This window comes from Phymastichus coffea, unplaced genomic scaffold, assembly GCF_024137745.1.
Source record: "Phymastichus coffea isolate CEN01 unplaced genomic scaffold, Cenicafe_Pcof_1.1 PCOF00039, whole genome shotgun sequence".
NCBI classification, from domain to species: Eukaryota; Metazoa; Arthropoda; class Insecta; order Hymenoptera; family Eulophidae; genus Phymastichus; species Phymastichus coffea.
This window is the reverse complement of record NW_026706850.1, coordinates 1,091,105-1,115,000: the sequence shown is the minus strand read 5'-3', so window position 1 is coordinate 1,115,000 and position 23,896 is coordinate 1,091,105. Positions and strand designations below refer to the sequence as shown.

General features: G+C 46.1%; 1 protein-coding gene across 1 annotated transcript in view; it reads left to right on the top strand.

Moving 5' to 3' along the window:
• Positions 1 to 260: 260 nt before the first annotated feature.
• The window catches only part of LOC131664029 (cadherin-related tumor suppressor), a 75,258-nt gene continuing 51,622 nt past the window's right edge, over positions 261 to 23,896 (top strand). The window contains exon 1 of the mRNA XM_058934865.1: positions 261 to 5,438. Within this exon, the coding sequence (XP_058790848.1) occupies positions 261 to 5,438 (5,178 nt within the window). The remainder of the gene's footprint in view (positions 5,439 to 23,896) is intronic.

Below are 23,896 nucleotides of genomic sequence, written 5' to 3'. Positions count from 1 at the left end.
CTTATCTAAGTTAAAGGGGAACGAGTTGGTGGAGGAGGATGAGGAAACACTGCGACAGGTAGCAGATAGTCAAGAAACGAGAGTGTAGTGTGAGTGTGTTGTGCACTATGTTACGTTTGACCTTAGGCCTAGTATGTCTACTGGGCCTAATAGCCCAGCAACGGCATAATCATGGTCATGCCGCAGAGATATTACAAGCGCGATTGGTGCCACGACGCTCGATCGTGTTACCACCGCCACCCCAAGAAATACCATTGGCAATGCAGAGTCGAGCGGTCGACAAGAGAGCACAATTCGAGGTCAAAGAGGGCTTGTCAAAGGGCAGCTTGGTCGGTAGAATACCAGTGCTGGAGGGTTTCACTTATCGCTTCAACGAGTTGCCTAAGGAGTTCAGCTTGGATCCGGTCAGCGGTGAGATCAAGACGGCGATGCTGCTTGACCGAGAGGCATTAACAAGCGATCGCTTTGACTTTGTGGTGCTGTCGAGTCAGCCGACCTACCCGATCGAGGTAAGGATTCACGTACTCGACGTCAACGACAACGCACCCGAGTTTCCTGAATCAAGTATCGCGGTGAGTTTCTCCGAATCCGCCGAAGCTGGTACCAAGCTACTTCTCGATACTGCCACGGATAAAGATACAGCGGAGAATGGGGTCAATGACGACTATGTTATCGTTAATGGCAATACCGATCGCAAGTTTCGACTCTCGGTCACGGCTAATCCAAGTGGTGAGACCTCTTATCTGCACCTCGAGACTACGGCCAAGTTAGATCGCGAGCAAGTCGAGTACTACTACTTGAATGTGTGTGCGAAAGACAGAGGTAAACCACCGAGATTAGGTTGCCTATTGGTGAACGTTACGGTACTCGACGTTAACGACAATCCACCGGTTTTCCAGCAGAGCGATTACGTTGTCGCGGTCAACGAGAGTGCGTCGATTGGTACTCACGTGCTTACAGTTCGTGCAATCGACAAGGATATCGACGACAATGCTAAGTTGAGTTACTATCTACCGGAGAATGAGAGACAATTTACCATTGACGCTGAAACTGGTGAGATATTAACGGCCGAAATGTTGGACTGCCCTCAGCAGAGTTGTCAACAAACTCGTCCTGGTGGTGGATGTCCAAAAAGCTGTGTGATTACTGTATTAGCGAGAGATTATGGTTCGCCTCGGCAAGATGCAAGGACTTACGTAACGGTTAACCTCGTCGATGCTAATGACCACGATCCCGAAATCAAGTTCACCTACTTTCCGCCCACCACTGGATTTGCAACCGTCGATGAGAATGCGGCCAAGGATTCGATCGTCGCTGCTGTTGGTATTATTGACAACGACGAAGGCTTGAACGGTGACACAACCGTGGAGATAAAAGCTGGCAATGAATTAGGTCATTTCCAGCTAGCTTACAACACTGAGAGCTTTCATATTGTAAGGGTCAATGGGCGACTGGATCGCGAGGAAATTCCCACCTATAATTTGACCATCATCGCCACTGACAAAGGTACGCCGCCCAGATCGACCACGGCTTACCTCGTCATCCACGTTAATGATGTCAACGATCACGAGCCCGCGTTTCAACAGAGCGAGTACTCGGCGGTATTGTCCGAGCTTTCGCCGATCGGTAGTTTCGTCGCCAGTATCACAGCTACCGATGCGGATACTGGACTAAACGCACGAATTTACTACGACTTTGAGAGCGGTAATAATCAGAATTGGTTCGTCATTGATCAAGATACCGGTTTAGTTACCACGAAAGCGCAACTAGATCGCGAGATACAAGGCAGCGTAGAGCTTAAGGTAACAGCTCGCGACGGTGGTCCAAATCCCAAGTACGTATCCACTCATCTGCGCGTCACGATTCTCGATGAAAATGACGAGGCGCCGAAATTTTCGCAGAACGTCGTTCAAGTTACCTTATCGGAAAATACACCGGCTAATAGTTTAGTAGCTACGCTGTCTGCAGTGGATAACGATCAGGGTACTAATGGAAGTGTAGCTTATAGTCTGCATCCTAATGTGTTGAGAGATTATCCAAAGACGTTTGCACTGGATGCGTTGACTGGTCAACTGATGACAAAAATAAGTATGGATCGTGAGAAGGTCGAGGAATATCGGGTCGCGGTGATCGCCAGAGATCAAGGTACTCCACCACAAAGTTCTACTGCCACGGTAATGTTGTCCCTCGAGGATGTCAATGATAATCCACCAACATTCTATCCGACAAGTTATTTTTTCAAGCTGACTGAAGATGCTAGTATAGGTACGATGGTTGGTAAAGTTCTAGCTACCGATGCAGATACTAAGGAGAACGCACAAATCAGATACTCGCTAGAATCTGGTGGTGAAGGATTGTTCGCAGTAGATGAAAGAACCGGTGAGATCTTTCTTCAAGGTTCGATGAAGCAAGCGCATAAACATCTATTTGAATTGATAATATCTGCCAAAGACACCGGTGACAGGTCAGCTATGAAGAACGCGTTCGTTGAAATTGCACGTGAGGAAAGCTTGGAGTCACTGGAATTCGGCGCTTCTAACGGTTATCACTATAATATCACGGAGAACCGAGGCGATTGCAGCGAGCGTACGTCTTACGACAGAGAAGTTGGCACGGTACAAGTAACAAATCACCAAACTGGGAGCACAAAAGTCAGTTACGCCATAGTGTACGGCGACCCGACGGGTAGCTTTAAGATAAACGAATTCACGGGATCAATAAGCACCGCCGGTTGCCTCGATCGCGAGTTAACATCCTATTATAGCCTGCAGGTTGTTGCTCGAGTCAGCCTTGCTCACGCGGTCACGAGCGTGAACATCACGATCGTCGATATTAATGATAATCCACCAAGGTTCCCCACCGAGGAGCGTGAGGAGGAAGTTTATCTCAAAGAATACGCTGCGGTTGGCCAAGAAGTATGTTTGGCACGGGCCCGTGACAGAGATACCGGTGCTAACGCACGTATTAGTTACTCGCTCACGCAAAATCCCAACAAACAATTTCGCATCGCCGAGAATTCCGGGATTATCTATCTGGACAAACCGATCAAGTCACCACCCGGTACTTTGTTACATCTTGAGGTGACAGCGATAGATTCGGGTCCTCAACCATTATCAGCAACACAACAGATTCGTGTGATCATCGAGGACGTTAACGACCATACTCCTGTATTCAGATTGACCAGTTACGAGACATCGTTGCCCGAGTCAACGCCTGTTAACGAACGATTCTTTGCCTTGATTGCATCGGACAATGATCTTGGTAATAACGGCAGAGTATTATACTCGATTAGTGAAGGTAACTGGGAAAATCGCTTTGGTATCTTTCCGGATGGTCAATTATATGTGAAAAACGTGCTGGATCACGAAGAACAGGACTACTACGCACTTGAGGTAACAGTCAAAGATCAGGGTAATCCACCTCGCAGTTCCACCGTTCCAGTAGTAGTTCATGTAATTGATGAGAACGACAATGCGCCGCAGTTCAGCAATTCTAGTTTTACCTTTCATCTTCGTGAAAATGAACTATCTGACACTTTTGTCGGTAAACTTCTAGCTAGCGATCGGGACGTTGATCGCAATGCCGATCTGACGTTCTCATTGAGTTCAACCCAACAGGATTTCGCCATTGATCCACGCAACGGGTTCATCAAGTCTCTACATCCTTTCGATCGAGAACATCTGGTGGCAACAACTGGTAACAACTTGATCGTCCTAGAGGCAAGCGTGATCGACAACGGTATGGTGCGGCTTTCGGACAAGGTAAAGGTCAGCGTATACATCAACGACGTGAACGACAATGCTCCGCAATTCAAGCGACTGCCATACAAGGTACAAGTGAGTGAGGGCGCAGCCGTGGGTACTCAATTGTTGCGAGTGTACACTCAGGACGCGGATGAGGGGCTGAACGGCGACGTGTTCTACTCGCTGGAGACCATGACAAATGATGAGCATCAGGAGGGGCAATTTACGATAGACGAGGCAACGGGACAGATCTCGCTGGCAAGGCGGCTCGATCGTGAGACACGAGACAATTACCATCTCACGGTCGTAGCGCATGACGCCGGATTAGAGAGCCGACTGTCCTCGAGCGCGATCGTGCACATCGAGGTACTCGACGAGAACGACAACATGCCCCGTTTTCAGGATAATAAGCCCAGGATCTCTGTACTAGAGAGCGCGCCTATCAGCGAACAGTTGCTTAGGTTCCAAGCGACTGATGATGACCTCGGTATCAATAGCGAACTTACCTATGGAATATCCGCTGGTAATAGACGAGATGCTTTTCACGTTGATCCAGTTAGCGGTGCTCTCTATCTTAGGCGACCGTTGGATTATGAGGAACAGGAGATTTATCATCTGAATATTACTTGTAGCGATGCTGGCCATCCGCGACTTAGCAGTGTCATTACACTGCAGGTGAACGTTGTCGATGTCAATGACAATCCACCTGTGTTTCCTAATACCGCGATTGTGCGACAAATTCTCGAAGGTATCCCGGTACACAGACCTGTTGTTACCGTCACTGCCGAAGATCCAGATTCCGGTGACAACGGGGTTGTCAGTTATACGATTGCTAGTCAAGAGCCTGATGATCAGAAACGTAGGTTTGGTATCAATCCAACAACTGGAGTTATCCACACTCTGTTACCAATCGATCGTGAGGAAATTGATACGTTTAAGTTGGTGGTCGTCGCAACAGATAATGCTAAACCAGTTTCCGCAAGATTAATTGCTGAAAAACAAGTGATTGTCATTGTTACCGACGTCAACGATAATGCTCCAATCTTTGTGAGCATGCCCTCAGCCATCTTACCAATCAAAAGTACCATCCCTTACCAACCTGGCAAACAAATCAAAGTGGCTCAACTGCAAGCACGTGATTTAGATTCCAGCACCAACGGCCTCGTCACTTACGAATTATTACGACTCGGTGCCAACTACTCGGACATGTTTCATATCCACCGCAATACCGGTGAATTAACCATGCGGCTACCACGTTCGCCAACAATCTTTGAGAAACTAACGAAGATGCAGGTTGGTGTACGTGCAACCGACGAAGCCGTACAAGCCGAAAGACGCTCGTCCGAAACATACGTGAGTTTGATTCTACCTGGTGAAGGTGATGATACACCAATTTGGGAACACGCTGGTGGCAAATTAGAAGGAAGCGTGTACGAGAACGAACCTGCGGGTGCCAGCATAATACGCGTGACCGCGCGTAGTCGTCGTTCGAACGAAGAACTCGAGTATTACGTGACTAACGTGACAGCTGGCGCGGGTGGTCCACAAGTCGATAAACTATTCGACGTTGAACCGAAGAGTGGAGTTTTAAGTACAACTGGTCCATTGGATAAAGAGGCTGGTGTCGAGTGGTACGAAGTGGAGATCTATGCTATCGTCAGCGGTGGTGGCAAAGCTAGTACATCGTCTACCAAGGTAAGAGCCTAAAAGTAACCCAGTTTATCTGTTGTGTGACGTCATAATTGTCTTGCCAATCTCGGCTTCGGTGTATATCGTTTATACTGAGCACATTGATTCTACGAATCAATCTCTCTTATGCGAGTGATTTATGCGCGCAAGTGTAGTTTTTGTAGTTTATCTACTGTAACGTACTATAAGAAGAGAGGCAGGGGGGAAAGTTCCGTGAGATTTGTGCCTCATAAATTCAACTCGACATGTCTTATTAGTCGCGAAATGCTACAATTCCCCTTACCTCCTGCTTTGCGTGTCGCCGCGCGAAACAATACGGTCTCTGGTGTACATAAGAGAGAGAGAGAGAGCGGAAAGGTTGCGTTTTTAATAAGTCGCTTCTCTCTCTCTCTCTGTCTCTCTCTCTCTCTCTCTCTCTCTCTCTCTCTCTCTCTCTCTCTCTTGCCCCGCGCGAGTTTAAAAGAAAGAGAACTCGAGTAAGCGAGAGAGAGAGAGAGAGAGAGAGAGAGAGAGAGAGAGAGAGAGAGAGAAAGAGAGAGACAGACAGGCAGAAGGGGGAGGGGGCAGGAGGCTGGGCTGAAGCGTCAAATTAAGTCATCAGAGGCGTGTGCGCGCGCAGGCACAACGGTGGCACTTCCCACGCGGTTTGCCTTTGCACATCCTCCTTCCGCTCGAAATCGCTATGCGTCGGGTAACGAACCGCGAGCTCCTTGCAGAAAGGTATTACACAATGACAGCTAAAATAACCGTGACAGATATGATAACGAACCGCGCCACGCGATCGAGTCGTGTATTGCGCGCTCCTTTTTTTCTTGTTTTTAATTGAGAGATGTTCCTATGCAGTTGCAGGATGACTATTAGAACTTGATTTGTAAAGTGTACACTATCCCTCGTTTATTTTTTACCGCATACCTATATACATGTACCTTATTTTCTTTTATTCGGATTTGTTAGCTTCGAGTCTTAATTCTTGATCGATGGCGATTGATTCTTTTTCCTTTCTTTTCATTCGCTTACGGGAGCCGATCGAGTTTTGATAGGAAGGTAGCAGCAGCACACACGTATCTTACACGAGAGAGAGAGAGAGAGAGAGAGAGAGAGAGAGAGAGAGAGAGAGAGAGAGAGAGAGAGAGAGAGAGAGAGAGAGAGAGAGAGAGAGAAAAAACAGGAGAAAGAGCAGGAGTCCCTAGAGTTTTATCGTCATAAGCTATTTCTGGACTTGAACTTTTCGTGTTGCGCGCGGGCTCTAACTTACGGTAATTAGCCGTTCTTTCTTTTCCTGAACAGTAATGCAAAAGAAAATGGGCATTTAATTCGTGGCGATAATTAACGACAACAGAGCGTCGAGAAAAAAGAAAAGGGAAGTCAAAGGCACGTATAGCTAACAAATAGGCAGTTTTGCGGGTGCTCGCGTTGCGATCTGCTGCTTTAAGTGTTATACCAATTTATCGCGCGCGATGCGGTGCGAGCAAAACCCAGTCTCTCATTTCAGTCGCCTGGCAATTTGAAAAGTTAAGCGTTTGTTGAAGCCAGGAAAAAAGCAGTCTCTCCCATGTCGAGTTCGCACTCGCAAGCTAAAAAGCTCCCGGTCGTCGAGAAATTTCAAAAAGCCGCGTATATAGGAGCAAAGAAGAAGTAGATCGCTCGTCGCCGTCGTCGTCTCGTCTGAGAGAGAAAAAGGGGGAGAGACACGCACGATGAAAAGCGAGAGAGAGAGAGAAATAAACAGACAGATAGAAGGGCAGCGCACACGAGAAGGAATATATACGAAAGAACGTCGAGCGACAGGAGACGAGAGAACCGCGTGCCAGGAAGTCAAGTCGCGAATAAGGGGGGGAGAGGAGAAAAACTTGATCTCGGCCAGTGGCTATACACAGCCGCCGCTCTGCTATTGCTGCGCTGCATCGTGCTACGTATATATAGTTAATTCCTTCGCGGCCGCCGCGCTTCGTTTCATGATCGTCCGACGTCGCTAATATTCTTTTTCAGCAGTTTTTCCCTTTAACTCCTTTAATTCGTATTATTAAACAATGCGTTCTCGATGCGCGCTTCAACATTTATTATTATTTTGGCTACAAAGCGAAAGTGCCGCTGCCGCAGCGTTAAATCATACCGAGAAAGGGGCACGAAAGGAACTTTTTAAAGGAATCCACTAAATATCAGCGAGGCAGGGAGTGAGAGATGGGAAAAAAGCAGAACGGCCTCGCAATAAACAAATAAACGCGATAATCGCGCGCATTCCCTCCCTACCTTCAAACATGCGACACATATTTCCTCTATCTCGCGCTAATCATCGACTTGCTCGCTCTCTTGTGGGATCTCTCTTGCGCGCAAAACGGTTTTTGCCGAGAGACAGAGAGGGAGATGCCATTGAATGCGAGAGCCATAAGTGGGCCTTTTTGTCGTGCGGCGTGGGACAGTGAAATATTCGGGGGATGAACGTACGTCTTTGAGTGACTGACTGACTGCCTTGTTTTTTTTTTTCTCCTTCGTCTCTTCTTTCGTCCTTCTTCTTTGTTTCGTTTGCGCGCCACAGTACATTTCTGCCGCGGAAGGATATATTTATAAAGCGACTAATTTTACGCTTTTTAAACGCTTTGCACAAAGAGATTATTTATCAAGATAAGCCGACGCGCAGGTTGCCACGATCAATTATTGCACAAAGCTTTTAAGAACATTATACGCCAACCTTTTTCTCGCGCAACGTAACGAGGCAACATTTCCACGAAACGGCAGCAGTGTATATATATTATATACGTCTCGTTACTCGATATTAATTTGGCTCATTATACATCGTCGCGGCTACTATCTCATCTGGAGCAAGTTTATTAATAATCGACTTTTGCGTCTCTCTCTCCATGTCTCTCCGGAGTTTGCTTTTTTTCTTCGCTTTCAAAAGCTTTTCTCACGCGCGCGATCGCGCCACGAATAGAAAGATCGCGCCAGTGAGACAACTTTGTTTCTCTCCGGCAATGCGCGCTAACGGTCTAATTGAATCGATGTTCGCGCGCGAGAGAGCGAGAGAGCGAGAGAGCGAGAGAGAGAGAGAACCTGTCGGCGAATAAATTATCCGTAAGGGAGCACACACGTGCGCGCGCGCGCGTTCCTCCTCTCTCCCGTTTCATCACTGTTCCTCATTTACCTTTCCGCGTGTGTACTTACCTACATTTCCTATACACGCGCTCGTCATATTTTACTTTTTGCGAGATAAAACACAGGCAGCTGCTACCGTGCACGTTTAATATTAGGCTCGTTATGTTCACTTAATTTCCATGCGCTTAATTACGAGAGCGGGATTGTTGCGTGAAATTTGAATGGATTGCAAAAAGGAACGCAAGCAAAATTCCAATGCGAAAGAGTTAATCGCTTGCGTCCAATGCATACGCATACGTATCTTTGCGATCCGCAAGGGACGTTGACATCTGCCGCGCGCGCTCTCTCTCTCTCTACTTTTTTAGCTGCTCTTCCCTCCGCGGCAACGCGAAATTTATTAATTTCAAACGTTAAAGCTCGCGAGGGCGCTTTTTTGCACGCGCGACGACGACTCCCGAAACTCTCTTCTTGCGCGCTCGCGTCCTCTTCAATTTCGATCACTCTGCCCGTCGCTCTTTTTGGCGACATTGAAAAATGAGCCCAAGATGATGACGATCATTATCGTCGGATATCGCGGACGACGATTTCTGAGCTTTGACTTTGACATGTTAAGAGGGGCAGCGAGGTTGGGGAGGGCGGGGGGAGTCAAGATATTCGACGATGCCGATTCAGCTATGATTGCCATCTTCGCATGATCATACTTCTGTCTCTCCTCTTCTGCTGGTCCTTTTGTTTTGCGTGTCTTCTTCGGCTTCTTCATTCCTCTCGACGTTTTGTCTCTTGTATATGCATTTGCTTCAAGGACTTTATACGCCAATGGAGTTATTATCCGGCGAAACGATCGCCGATGTATAATTTGCATAGACGGCAGTCGAAATCGAGACGAGATAGTGTCAATTCCGCGTGAAGTGTCTTGACGTTAATCGGAATTTTAAAAAATAAAAGAGTGAAATCGACGAAATAGACGTATAATATATTACGCGTCCAACCTTCAAAAAAAGAAAGTTCTTCAATTTAATATAATATTATATTTATCGATGTATTGCAAATCAGGTCATCTGAAAAATTTCAGAACGTAGCCCTTCGGTATAGACATATAAATGTTGCCGTCTCATCGTCGCTCGCATCACTCATACGTTGTTAACCGACTTTGTTTTTCTTCTCTCTCACTCTCTCGTTCGAGATGTCCGGTTTACCTTTCGTTTCGTTTTCTTTCTTTTAATTTCGAGTTCCGAGCTTGTCATTTTCCGAAAGTTTTTTTTTTCTTCTTCGACTTCGTTTCTCTCTGATTCGATCTTTGTGGTTTTATAATTGCCCCCCCCCCTTCCCCATCGTTTAAACAGGCGTTTGCCTGCTGTTTTACATGCTATGGATATCGTCACTAATACACATTTCGTTCGGTCATTGATATAGCTGCAATCTTTTTACTTTCTCGATTTGAAAATTTTTTAATATAGGCTCGATTTTTCTGCTCACAAAATCGAGCAAAGAAATCATGTCCTACTCGACGGTATCCTTTCTTGCATTGCGCGTCAAAAACCGCTATATATATATATATATATATATATATATATATATATATATATATATATATCGAAAACGCGAATCTCTCCTCTCTTTGTCTCTCTTTCTCTCTCTTCTGCTTTTTTTGTGTGTCCCGCGTGTGTGTTCACGTTTGAAATTAGCGTTATTAAGAGACTTGTTAAGGATAATGAAGTTGTAGGTGAGAAAGAGATTATCTCTTAACGTGTATATATATACATACATACTTTTTTTTAAAATATTTCTTACCTCACTTTCAAACGCAGCAGACGAAATTGTTTTTTTTTTCTTTTTGGCTAACGAGTCGGTGCTTATAATTTAACAAGATTTTTTATTTTTCTATTTTTTTTCAAAATGGCCTTCTCCTCAATTTGCATGCGAACGAATACACAGGATATTATTTCGTCTGCGAATAATCCGATGGAAATGATTAATCAACGTATATTTGGTAGGTGTGCGTTGCGCGTATTAGCATCCGACATGTTTTTGCCGTTTCTTTTGCGTATATCGATTTTTTCCTTTCAGTTCTGCGACGTCCTCCGGCATTTAGAGCTTCTCTTTTTTTCTGCGTCACACCGCTGCAATCAATAGTCGCGACTCACCCATTAATCAGCAGTCTATAATTTTCGCACGCACAACTCTATATACTATCCGTCAGCGAATCATCCTTTAACAAATAGACACATTAACTCGGTGATTCTCGAAGAAAAAGGAAACAATCAATTATCCGAAAAATTCGCGTGTGACATTTTTTTTACAAAATGATAAACGTATTCTCTCGTGAATAATTCATGTATGTATACATCGAATGATTTACACGGCGAACGCTCTTTCGCGTTTTTGGCACCGCGGGTGAGCGCTTTTCTGCTGCGTGTGGTTCTCCGTCTCGCTCTCTAAATAAGGCCTACTGCTGTGTGCATCGACTGTGCATTTTATTGTTCGATAGTGGTTGTTAATTCTTTCGTGAGGCTTTTTTCAATTGAGAGGGAGTATTCTTTTAATGAAGACACTTTTATCGCCACGGCGATTTCGGCATTGCGCCTGCAATTTAGTGTCATTGTCGCGCAGCGAGGGATATCATATTTTCGTATGCCTGGATTATTAATATTTCGACGTTACCATTGTTCGGCAAATATTTTGAAGGACTTTACGGTGCGCGTCGAAATCTAGACACGTTTAATAAATGATATGAGTAAAAATATCATTGATAGCTGGCAAAGCTTAGTCACGATGCCGCTACGCATATTATTCAATTGGTATATGATCTACGAATCGAAGCGTGTTTTAATTCATCATTGGTCACGCGCGGCCAATGAAAAATGAAACTTGGACAACAATCTCGTGCGCAAAAACATTGTGAGTCTGAAAAAAAAAAGAATCGTATAGCAGCATCAGAGATTAATATTCGAGGCTGGCGCGCGGAGATTTTTGAATGTGGTGTATGTGTCTCGTCGTCTTCTCGTTCGTTTCGAAACACACGTCGAACAAAAGCATCACCGAAGAAGAAATAAAAAGCAGAAGAAGTCAAAGCTATATCCGCGCGCGCACGTGTGTGTCTGCCGCGCCCCAAGAGGAACCGAACAAGAAGAAGAAAGAGCTGGCTGATCCCATCAGAGCGACAAAGCTGCAGAAGCAACGAAGAATCCGAAGCGTCTAAGAATGAGAGAGAGAGAGAGAGAGAGAGAGAGAGAGAAGTCGGTTTGGCCGGACGATTAACGAGGTCCTCCTTCATATTTTCGTAGTGGTGGGCGACTCTCTCAGCTGGATCTTTGCGCTCGCTCGCGCCCCATTGAATTCGGGCCTCCGAATGGAATTCCCCTGATGGAGCCCTTTTCACTTTTTCTGCACGGCTGGGTGCAGCAGCAGCACACACACATGCCGTACACCTATACATCGCCCTTTGTCGCGCGCGACTTTCTTGTCCTTTTTTTCGTATTCTTCTGCTCCTTTTCTTGATTGTTCATTGTTGCGTAAGTATAGGCGAAGGTACTTTTCAAAATCGCTGATAGATCAAAGCTGATATTTCGCTTTTTTATTATCACGCGTCATGCTGCTTTGCTTGCAAAAATTTCCTATCATCCTAAGTCATAGGGGATGCGGCACTACTATAACGAACAAAAAATCCGTTTGATACATCTTGATGAGCTTTTTTTCCCGATGATATACGAACGCGGATGCAGACGACGAAACTATCATCACTTTTCGCGAAATTATGAATAATCCACGTCGGTAATTTACAATCCGGGAGAGAGGGGGGGGGGGGAGAGGAGTGCACTGCGGCATTTGCTGTTTTAAATAATTGCCAGGACCTTAAAAAAGCCAGCGGAGTTATTTTTTCAGCGTGTCATCCTCCGCTTTTGTCGAGCGCGCGCTCGGCCATAATAAGGCCTCGGCGTTTTATTTATGAAACGATAACTTGCTCTCCGCCCTCTCTCCCTCACGAATTTGCAGGTGCAGCGTGCGCTGGCGAAAGTTTGCGTGAATTTGTCGTCTAAAATAAATAAAAGAGGACAGAGTCGTCGTTGCTTCGAGTGCTTTGCTGTCGCGTTGCTCGTAACTCGGCGCGCTCACCAAACGCGGTCGTTGGCGTTGTTCCCGTTTCGTTAGCCAGTGAAAGTTACCATCCAAAGGACGCTTTCGATTAATTGTTCCCCGGCGACCGATAATTCCTCGGGGAAAAGCACTCGCGGACATTGCACGGCGATGCGATTCGTTGTCATATAGTTGGCCAAGGCAATTATGACATCTGCACGCGCGAGCTTGCCATTTTTTTCGCGAGGCAAGTCGACTGCAACGAAAAGAAAGCCAATAATTTGACGTTTCAATTGCAGGTAAGCCCGAGGAAAATGCACTGGCTTATTGCAGCACGTAAGTCAAAGTATTCATCAGCGCTGTACCACGGGAGAGTTCGATGCGAGCACGAGGCAGCACGTTACAAGCATGGCGCGCATGCACGGACAATCGAGCGCATTAATGATCAGAATTGAAAAGTCGCACGGCGCGTACACAGAGCGATCGGTTATGCGCACGACTGCAACTGCGCGTCGCGCAATTAACGCGCGCTAAATCGTCAATCAGCGCGAGGCTAGGGGCAGATGCAGGAATGTTTCATTTGGAAAAAGGATACGCGTACCTTCAGGCGTCTGTCCGTTATTGCGAATCGGCGCAGCTGCCGGCGCACTATTCCTGTTTGTCATTCTGCCTCTTTTTTATGCTGGATGTACAGTTAAGCCAGGCGAGTGCTGCAAACGGATGCAAAGCTGATTGATCCGCGCAAGAGCGCTTTTCTCCCCCCCCCCCCCCCCCCCCCCCCCAAAGTAAACGCCTTGTCTGCGATTCAATTTCTACGCGCGGCGGCCAAGCTGCCCTCGCGTTAGCCGATTCGCGCGCCGAAGCATGCACGCTGATTTGGAACGATCGCACGCGATATGTAACAAAAGCATCGGTAGTCTGAGGCGTACGGTGGCGCAATTTGTAAAAGACCTTTAAACTTTAAAGGACAATGGATGTTCGAGACGGGGAGGTTGCAAGCAGCGCATAAGCGGCGGCGTCGGCGGCCCAATCTGCAGCGTCCATCTCTCGGCATCGATATATCGCGGGCGGACGGCAGGGGAGGGGAGCGCGCCCGACCGAGCGCTCGCTGCAAAGAAATGCCTATCTGTCAGTGATCCTCTCTCTCTCGCCCTTTTGCGCGAGCGCGCGACCGAGATAGCGAGGAGAGCGTCACGTCCGCTCGAGCGTGTAGCATCGGAGATCGCGGTCCCACGCCTTTAGCCCCGAGAAAGAGAGAGGAGAGAGAGAGAGAGAGAGATATTTATAATAGACGGACGAGGCATTCCGCCGCCGCCGATCAGCGGGGGTCCGCCAAAGGACATGCCTTCATTGCTGCCTCCTTCCTTTCTTTTTGCCGATTTTTCTATATATCTGTGCCCCCACCAACCGCCAACCTACAGGCTTCTTTTGCCCTGGCTGCCGATTGCTGCCGGAGAAAAGTCGATCACGAAGTGCTTACGTCAGGGGATGGCAGACGCCGCGTTCTTCCGCCAATGTCGAGAGGCCGCGGATTTTTCACTTGCCCAAGTTTTACACCGTGAACTGAGCAGCTTCGATGAATTTCGTGGGATTTCGCTCGGGACGATAGACCGCCAAAGTCGTAAAATTCGGATACACTCGCGATCGCCCACGTCCAAGACAGCGAGCCCGCGGTATGGTCAGAGCCATTCGAAATCCGCGTGCCGCAAATAAAGAATCGCCGCACGCATAATTGAACGCGCTGAATTATCACGCGCCTCTCGAATATCAGCGGCGCGGCCCGCGTATCTGTTTCGCGTTGCTCGCGCGCGCACATAAACCTCGTGACTCCGAGTCGCATAAGTAATAGAAAGCCCATCTCGAGGGGCTAACAGTAAAATCCGCCGACCGAGTGAAAAAGTCAAGAGCACGTGGCCAGTGCGCAATACGTCACTGCGCTGGTGTGCGTGTGTGTGTGTCTGAATAATTATGATGTCATATGTTGTTGCGCGAGAGAGAGAGAGAGAGAGAGAATCGATCGGCGGCGTCCGATACGCATCGGCATAAATCACGCGAGCCACAGTCTATCTCTCTTCTCGAATTCATATTCGTATGAGAAATCAATTATCGCGCGAGCAACGGAGTCGTCCTCTCTCTCTCTCTCTCTCTCTCTCTCTCTCTCTCTCTTGCTCTCTCTCTCTCTCGTGGGAATACGGCTGTCGTTAGTTTTCGAGGAAGCTGTTAAATTTTATTGTTACCACCGCCGCGCAGCAGAGTCGCATGAGTTATGATATGCGCTGCCTGAGAGACCGAAATGTGCCCGTTTTAGTGTGCTATTGGAGAACTGGAATTGACTGCGCGCTCGCGGCACACAAGTTTAATTGGCGCCAGACGATATTTGGTATAGATGACAGTTTCAAAGTTATCGTTATTGTTTTTCTTCTTCTTTTTATTTCATTTTTTCTTAGCTTTGAAGGTTTCTCTTTCACAAAGTGCTCGCGGTCGTTATTTATCTCGTCGGAGTTTTCTGTTTCTATCTGGATTATCATATTTGTGGGTTGCTGCGATATGTGCGTCGCTTTTCAAGGCTGCCTCGAAAAAAATATTAACATAGAACTTATAGTGTCGTAGGGAAATTATTACGTACATCAATACGTATTGTTTTAATAAGGACTAATTATAACCTTTCAATTCAAGACCTAAAACAAAAGTCCTTATTCCTAATGGAAGTGCTAACATTCGAGTATTGAAATATCATTGTACTGTAAACGAAATTTATTGAAATAGTTTTGAGAGCTAATCGACCAGAATTGAAGTCGAAACAACGATAGTTAAAATTTAGTTTAACAAAGGATGAAAATGGGCCCCTTGGCTCAATAATTTATATGAAACACTAATCAAGTCACAAGTTGGTAGGCAATATAAATTTTTCCAATTAGATATAATTACATCCCTCTGCAAATAAACATTAAAACAAAAACGTCTCTCCAAACACATACATACCCACGGCCATAAACAAACAGTAATACCATTTTTAAAGTTGAACAACATTAATATTGTGAATGAAAAATCCACTTAATTTTCTCTCGTAGCTGCAACATATAGAAAGCTCGGGCTCGCGCATGCAGCCGTAAATCATATTCTCCAGTACACACAGGCGCGCGCATACACACACACACACATACACACACAAAGCAACTGGTGTAATAGAAGGACAAGATGGCAAAAAAAATTGATTCTCGCTCGATTGTGTTTTAGAGAATGGAGGCCAGCGCGAAAAGAAGCCCAGCCACCGTGTAAACTTTTTCACGATTAATCGCATACAATAAACAAGCTTGTAACGGTACAACACTTTGCACTCCAGTTCATCTCTCGTACAATACCTTCACACAATTGATACATATAACGTAGATGCGCAACAATGCGCCGAAATAAATCAAAAGCGACCTATTAATAAACGAGGGCTAAACTCTGAATTTTCGCTTGTATGGCGCAACCACCTATATATATATATATATATATACATAAGACAATGGGGAAATGCCCGCTATATTTCGCCCACGTGCCTCCTATTGTCTCTTGCGTCTCGAGGTTCTCTCTGTCTAGCTTATATTTTTATCACCCGTGGTATTTGCGCGCAATCGCTTATTTTTCTTCTCTTTCGCACTTTCCATTTCCACTGCAATGACCAGACGAGGAGAAAGAGCTCGATTACGACGGGACGGGCTGGCAGCGATGCATCAACGTCGCGACGTTAGACATTGTACGCATCGCAGTTTAATGGATCGCGATGCTCAACCAAGTCCGAACTCGGTTGTGCGCGCGAATTATCGCACGGTAATTAAAGTTGATTAACGATCGTTCCGGCGCACGCGAACGCGAGGGCGGAGGGCTTTCCGAAAAACCGTAATTCCATTGTGCGTTGCGCAACTTTCGCCGGCGACCTACCGAATAAAAGTCACATAATGAATTTGTTGGATGCTTTCACGGTAAGTGCAGACGGAGAGAGAGTTGGCTGCCGGCGCGCAGCCTCAAACGATTACGATCTCCTTGCTGTCAATCAAAATAATTGAATTGCTTGCTAGTGCTCTCGCGTGGCGCTCGTGCAGCAGCCTCCACTTTCGTTTATTTAGACGATATTCTAACGCCTCTCTCGACCTCGTATATTACCGCTCCGTGCACTTACTGTTTATTTAGCAGGCAATGCGTCAGCTCTCTTGGCAGCTTTCAGTGTGTCACTCGCGAAAATTGAAGTAACCCTCTGTGCTCGCTGTCCCGAGCGTCAACAGCAACGTTCGCGCTTCTCTCTCTCTCTCTCTCTCTCTCTCTCTTCCTCGCGCGCGCGCTTTTCCACTCGTGAACGCGCTCGCACTCGCGCAGAACCGTTCGTTTTGAAGGCGACCGAATCTCTCGAGATGCATCGCGCCGATAACGGAGAAAATACTTGTCAACTGCGAGTTTATATACATCGCCATTCTAGATCTCGCCCTTTCTATATCGTGCGACCGCGGAAACGTGTATGTGCAGAGCGAAACCCACGCGCGAGCGCTACAGCAAATAGTCGCCGGATTGTACTTTGTGGAAAGCTGAAAGCGGGTTTTTTTTTTTTTTTTTATATATTTGTTGTTTTGTTTTTTTGGCTTGGAGCGCGCGAGCGGATTCCACGAAAAGTTCAGCGATTTTTATCAAATAAATACGCGCATTCGGCCGTGGACATAAAAGTAAAGCTTAATTACTCGGCGCAAAGGTATGTGCGAAAATAAAGGACAGCATTCGCGTGATACACATCAACATTCGCTTTCTCGCGGCGGAGAGCGTGCGCGTGGGTGTTTCGCTCTCCTTTTGTTTTGGGGCGGCGGAATATTCCCTCGCGAGCGTGAAAGTGATCGATGAAAAAAAGGCGGCAGAAGCACCGTCGCGCCCATGTATTGATAATGCCGCGAGCATTGATGGATTTATTTGACTTTGACGTTTATTGCGACTTTCATCCTCGCGCCCGATTGTTTCAGGCTCTCCCTTCCGTATCGCCGCGCTTTAGATGTCGCGACGTTGCTGTACTTTTTTAGTTTCGGACTTTGACGTGGTGACGAGAAAGCGAATGGATTTATCGCTGCGTTATTGTGGACGCGTATCGAATGAGCTGTTGGACTAGAATTCGATTGTCGTAGAACCGCTCGGTTTCTTCCGATAGCTAGAAAATGTCGACGACGTGTCAATTGAGAAAACGAACGAACGTGCAGTCTCTGCAAGAGATTATCTTTTTGGGAGAATGAAGCGCTGTGAACCGCCCTGTCGTCGGGGCTTCAACCTCTCTGAAAAATGTCGCGAGCGCATAATTGTTTCCACTGAATCGAGAATGAAAAACGCGCGCTGTTAATCAATCGGCACTTTTTGGAGGAACGATCTTCCTCGAAACGGTTTCGTCTCCACACTAATTACACGCATACGCACTCTACGCGCCGGACAATTTCGCGGCCAACACGCGAAATTTGCAATTAGAAGAAATCAGCGCGTCTGAATTACCAATTACTAAGCAGCATTTTGTTTGCCAACGTTTAATACGTTGACGGCTATCGGCCCTCATGAGATTTCTAGACGCTCATTAACGACTAAACGGCCAACATTTCCAATCTTGTTTCTCTCGCTCGCCGCGCTAATTATTATTTCAATCGCTTCGTTAAAGTTGAAAAAACACCAGTCGAAACAAATTGTCGCTCTACATTGCATTTTGGTTTAATTTCACGAATTAGAACAGGCAAAAAAGAGGAGCACGAAAATAGATGCTCATTTAATACGAAGCACTCGGAGGGTAATAATTTTTCCATTGAAACGAGGCATTAACAGAGTCGAAGCAATGCAAGGAGCGATCATCCAATTAAAACCATCCGTCATCGTCGTTCGTCGCCGACAAAGCTCGCAAGTATTTTGCAAGACGAAAAAAAAAAACGAAGCCACAGCTGCTGCTGCCTCTCTCTCTCTCTCTCCCTTCTCTTTTTCAACATCATCAAGGTTGACCTTCACGGCGGTACACACACGCGCGCGCACACACACGCAAATTATCCTAGGCGAGCAATCGAAGAAAGAAGAGCAGCGTACAGGCGTCTAGCCGATGCGATGATCGAATCTGAATATTCGTCGAGAGCCCCGTGGCTCTTTTTTCCGCTGCTATTATGCAGATTTTTTTTTGTGGTTTCGCTCCTCTAGGGTTGAATTTTGATGATGCGCCCCGGCTGCATACAACAACAACTGTAATTTTTTTCCTTCGCTAGCGATCGGCAATTAGCCGTCGAGACTTCTTTCGCCGCGGCGATAGATAATAGCTTGCGCGAGACATATTTAAAAATACCAACTGTTTGACTTTGCATACAGCGTCTGGGAAGAAATCTTTTTACGGCCTTCGACGCAAATCTTTGCCGGCAAGCGCGCTTTTATTTCTGAAAAGCCGATCGACGGCCGAGCGGCTTGTCGATTTTCATCACGCGAGTGCTCCGCCGTTAGACACAGCGCTCTGTTTGTCCTTTTTTTTTTTTTCTTCTCCAAACGCTCGCGCGCAACGACAGGTTTCACGTTGCGCCTGATGCGGTTCGATTTGCCGTGGAAAAAAAATTCGGAAAAAAGAAATTAATCTTCGCGACATCGCCATCAATCCATTAATGAGCGAGGACACTTCCCGTACACGACGATAGCACGCCACCCGGAATATATTTCCAGCTCGAGTGCTTCGGCGTTACTTGCCGAGGGATCGCGACTTCCGCCGCGGTGGCGCGCGCGTACGTAAGCCATCCACGCGAAAGCAATTTTAGGCGATAAGAGCGATCGCGAGCGCGCCGAACGCACGCCCCGCAGAAAAACGACGGCGCGCGAGCATTCACTCGGACAACTCGATGGAGTTGCGCGATGGCTTTATGCTCGCTGGCGCGCACCGCTTTTCGGTTTTATTGGATTGGTTATTTAACCAAGAGTTTTTTTGGCTTCAACAGTTTTAGAAAGTCACCAGTTGCAGCAATTCGCCTTTTCCTCTCCTCGGCAAATCAAACATCTTTTCGAATAATCTCTGAATCGCTCGCGCGAAGGAAAAGAGCGAGAGCGCACAAACGATTTCGGGGCTCTCGCATCTCTTCTTACTCATCTCCGTAGCAGCAGCAGCAAAAGTCTTCCTTTGAAAATCGATGGCGAGCGCGTGGCTGCGTCGTTGGGAGCCGATTAATCATACACACGTATATGTATCGACAGAAGAAATCGCGCTGTAAAAGTCGCTACTTAAACAAAGAAGTTGTGCGTACGCGTGTTTACGGACGCATCGTTATCCGGTTGGTGCACACGTGTGAAAGAAGCATTAATTTTGAAATATTATTCCACGTGAGCAGGCCGTTGTTGTTTGCTGCGGGGGCGACTGAGTACGCGTGTCCGTGCAATGGGAAAAACGAGAGAGAATTAAAGGGGGAAGATAGAGAAAAGGGAGGCAAGCGGAGATAAGGGGAACAACGCCTCGTGTGCGGAGAAAGAAAGAGAGAGAGAGAGAGAGAGAGAGAGAGAGAGAGAGAGAGAGAGCGAGAGAGAGAGAGGTTTCGCACACGCGGACCGCGGATAACTGTTAGCCCTCTCGCTGTTCCCGCGGAGAGCGTGATAATGGAATCAAGTGCTGTTTGTAATAAATGATTAAAGCTCGCGCGCAAGCGCACGCGCCAACTGCGATGCGCCGAGCAACAACAAGCCAAACACTCGCGCGGCATAACGCTTTTTAATGACGCGTTATCTTTGCGCACTTTGTGTGCGGTCGCTCCAGGATAGATAAATAGACCTACAGGCGGATGCGACAAACGGCCTTTTATTTTTGCGAATATCAATTTTTAATCCTCCACGTCTTTCTTCTTTCTTCCTTTTTTTTCCTTTTTCTCCTTTTTTCTTTTTTTTAGTGTTGGAGGTATAAATTTGTTGTGATCGTAAATTACGTGCAAAATAACGCATGACTCTCTTGAAACTTGAGTTCCGTGATTTATATATGCGACGGTGTAAAGAGAGGACTCGTTTTTTTCAACTTCGCCGGGTATACTATAAATTAAATTGAATATTAATTAGGAGTGAAATATACTGAATAGTACTCTGCGAAGAATATTGATATAAAAGCCTAATTGAATAAAAAAAATAAGTCGCGGTGTGTGGCAGAGCATTTTTTTTGACGAATAAATCAAACTGGCGATTAAATTCACGCGATATACGTTCTTTTTTTTGGTAACGGTACAGTCACTTTCTCACATTATGCATTTTTATACGAAATTATTCAATTAGAGAGAGAGAGAGAGAGAGAGAGAGAGAGAGAGAGAGAGAGAGAGAGGAGAGAGTGAGAAAGGTAAACGGCCGTCCTCCCGACAAAAGACGCAGAGAGAACAGGAAGAAGGAGAGAAGGACACATGGTGCGCAAAAAAAAATCGGAGAAACAAGAGGGAGTATTGTAAAGATAAGCGAGAAGAGAAGACGGACGGACAGACACCGCGGAGAGCTTAAAAGCCAGATATAGGGTACGGAGCAAACAGAAAACAAAGATGTACAGTTAGGGCTTTACTTGTATGTATTTTTTCCGGTACGAACCCGGTAAACTGCGCGAATCGGATCGTAAATTAAAAATTAACAGACATTTTTCGGTGTGTTTGCGTTTTTTTTTCTTTTGTTTCGGAGGGCAAGGGGGTGGGAATAAAGTGGTTTACAGAGCGCAAAAGAGGTTGGCGCGTGTAATGTAGTTAATTACACACACGCATGCGAAGATTTATTTTCGGGGAGTGTTGTCGAGGCGAGATAAAGCTTTTTAGAATGTTGATAACTTCACTTCTCGCGTGAAGTTGAAATTCGTGCTTTTTTTTGCGCGATACAGTTTTTCGACGGTCTTAATTGTATGTTTTCGGCGCGCAACTGAAACTTACGACTCGACTCCTTGATGAAATTACGTATAAAACGAGGCGTTACATTTCCTAAAAAATCCCTCTGTGGTTCTCTCAACATTTTTCCTCTTGCCTCCACAGTCTCGTGCATGTGCGTGCGTGCGTGCGTGCGTGCGTGCGTGTGTGTGTACATATATATATATATATATATATATATATATATAGGATGCGCGCATAACTCGCGTGAGATTCAGGGCGTGGGGCCCGAGGGCCTCAATGCATTGCGAGAGAGAGAGAAGTGAAGTTCAGTGAGAGAGGGGGGAGTTATCTTTACTCGCCTCAGCTATATATATGTTATATGCGTACGTGTAGTAAGCGCAGCTTATCGGGCGTACATCCTCGCTCTCTTCAGATTAGCATAATGTCTGCAAGAGAGAACCTCATGCAGTGCGTAGGTATTCTCTCCTCCCTCCCTTTCCGTTCCTTCCAGGCACACTACTTTTCTTTTCTTTTCTTGTTAGTTTTTTTTCTTTTTTGTTTTTTTTTTGTTTTTTGCATGCGCGCGCGGACGCATTAATCGATCATATGTGCCGCGTAGATTTTTTTTTTTTAAGATGGAGTCCGAAACGTTTAAACTTCTTTTTTTGATTGGTGATGGTCGCATAACGCTTTGATTTTTTTGATCGATATGCTGATACGTATGAAGATTATTTTTGACGATTAGGGATGCAAGCTTTTTTTAAACGAGTTACTTGAATGTGAAGAGTTGAAGTTGTGTGAGAGAATCGGACGATGTATTTGATAAGTTTACAGAATTGTCAGATTTGTTGTTCAATTTAATGTCAGATAGACGTTGTTGGAGTAAATTTCAATATAGGAAAGAAAGTATAATTGTTTGTAGTAAGAATAAATAATTTTATAGTTGATTCATAACTTGATGATTAAAAAGTCATCTGTTATAAAATATTTTTTGTGATATCGATATCGATCAAACGTCATTAAACAGACTACAACTCCCAAGAATGCATACCGATCGTGCATCTCACTGTATGCATCTGTAGATCAAAAGCTCATTTACAAACGACTATAACAAATAAAAAGAAAAATAGCAAATGAGATAGAGCAAAGTGGCGCTTCCGCGCGGTGATCAGATCATTGTATCATTTCCTAACCACACGTCAGCCTCTTCATCCTATTTCCATCCCTTTAAATCATCATTTCCTCGACTCTCTCTCTCTCGCTCTCTCTCGCTCTCTCTCTCCCTCTCTGTCTTTCCCTTCATCTTTTCCTCCTTTTTCGATCAATGAAATCTGTCGTGCTATAGACTCTCGCTTGATCGCACCTGAACATGGCACTTGGCGATTTTTATATATTGATTTTTTTCTCGATTACAAGATTCACCGCGAGCATGAGAGTCAACCGTCTAGTAGCCTTAATGAAGCCGTCTTCGATGGCATCGCGATATGATAAAACGTTTAGTTTCTCTTATATGTTATATAAAAAATATTGAAAGGAACATGATGGATGAAGAAGCACGGTGGAAAAATCGCACAACCCCGCGAGAAAAAAATCTAGCTCAACCCTGTGCAACGCGCATTTTCATTCTATCCGAGTTTGTTATTCATCGTCGTAGCAAGAGAAAAGAAGAAGGAATACGAATGCAAAGAAGAAGGAAAGGTAGGAGAAGAAGGAGAGGAGGCCGAAGCTCGCCTTTGCTACCACTGCCATTATGACCAATAATTCATCGGGCGCTCTCTCTCTCCTTCCCTCCCTGCCTCCCTCCCTGTAGTCCCCGTTTTGCTGCTGAGCTCGCTGCTGAGTCCGAACGAACGAGCCGAGTAGACTTTTATGCTCTCTGCCGCTTTTATCGTCCGCAGGCGCTCTCCGCTGTCTTTTTTTACCCGCTGCTCACGTTCAGCCTCCATATGCGACGTTAAGCTCATCTCTCGCGTGCATGTGGGAAAGCTTTCTCTTTAATTTCTTATCCATCGCGGGACTGTTCAAAATTGCCGCATCGGCCGAAATCCATTCGGGAGCATCTGCCCAGTTTGTCTCGTTGACGTATCGTCATTGGGAGGGGGGTAAGGGGGGGGGGTGTCTCGGTTGATACAATTAAACGTCGATCGAGAAACGCAAAAAACTTGGAGGAGAAACCGTGGTGAAGCAAACAAACGAGTGTTCGCGTATATGTGCGTGCGTATGCTTGTATACTTCTAGAAGAAGGCAGATAAGGGGCCGACGATAACGATTTGGGCCCCGCGGGAACTCTCCTCTTCTTTTCTTACTATATACGCACGCCAAAGAGAAGCGAAGTCCTGAGAATTGAAGCCTTGAGCTAACGTCGAGGGATTAACGCGCGGCTCATGCGTGGAAATTCTTCTCTCGGAGATGGCAAAAGTTTCGCGCCCAGGAAGTTGTTATCGCAGCGCGGCATTGTTTATG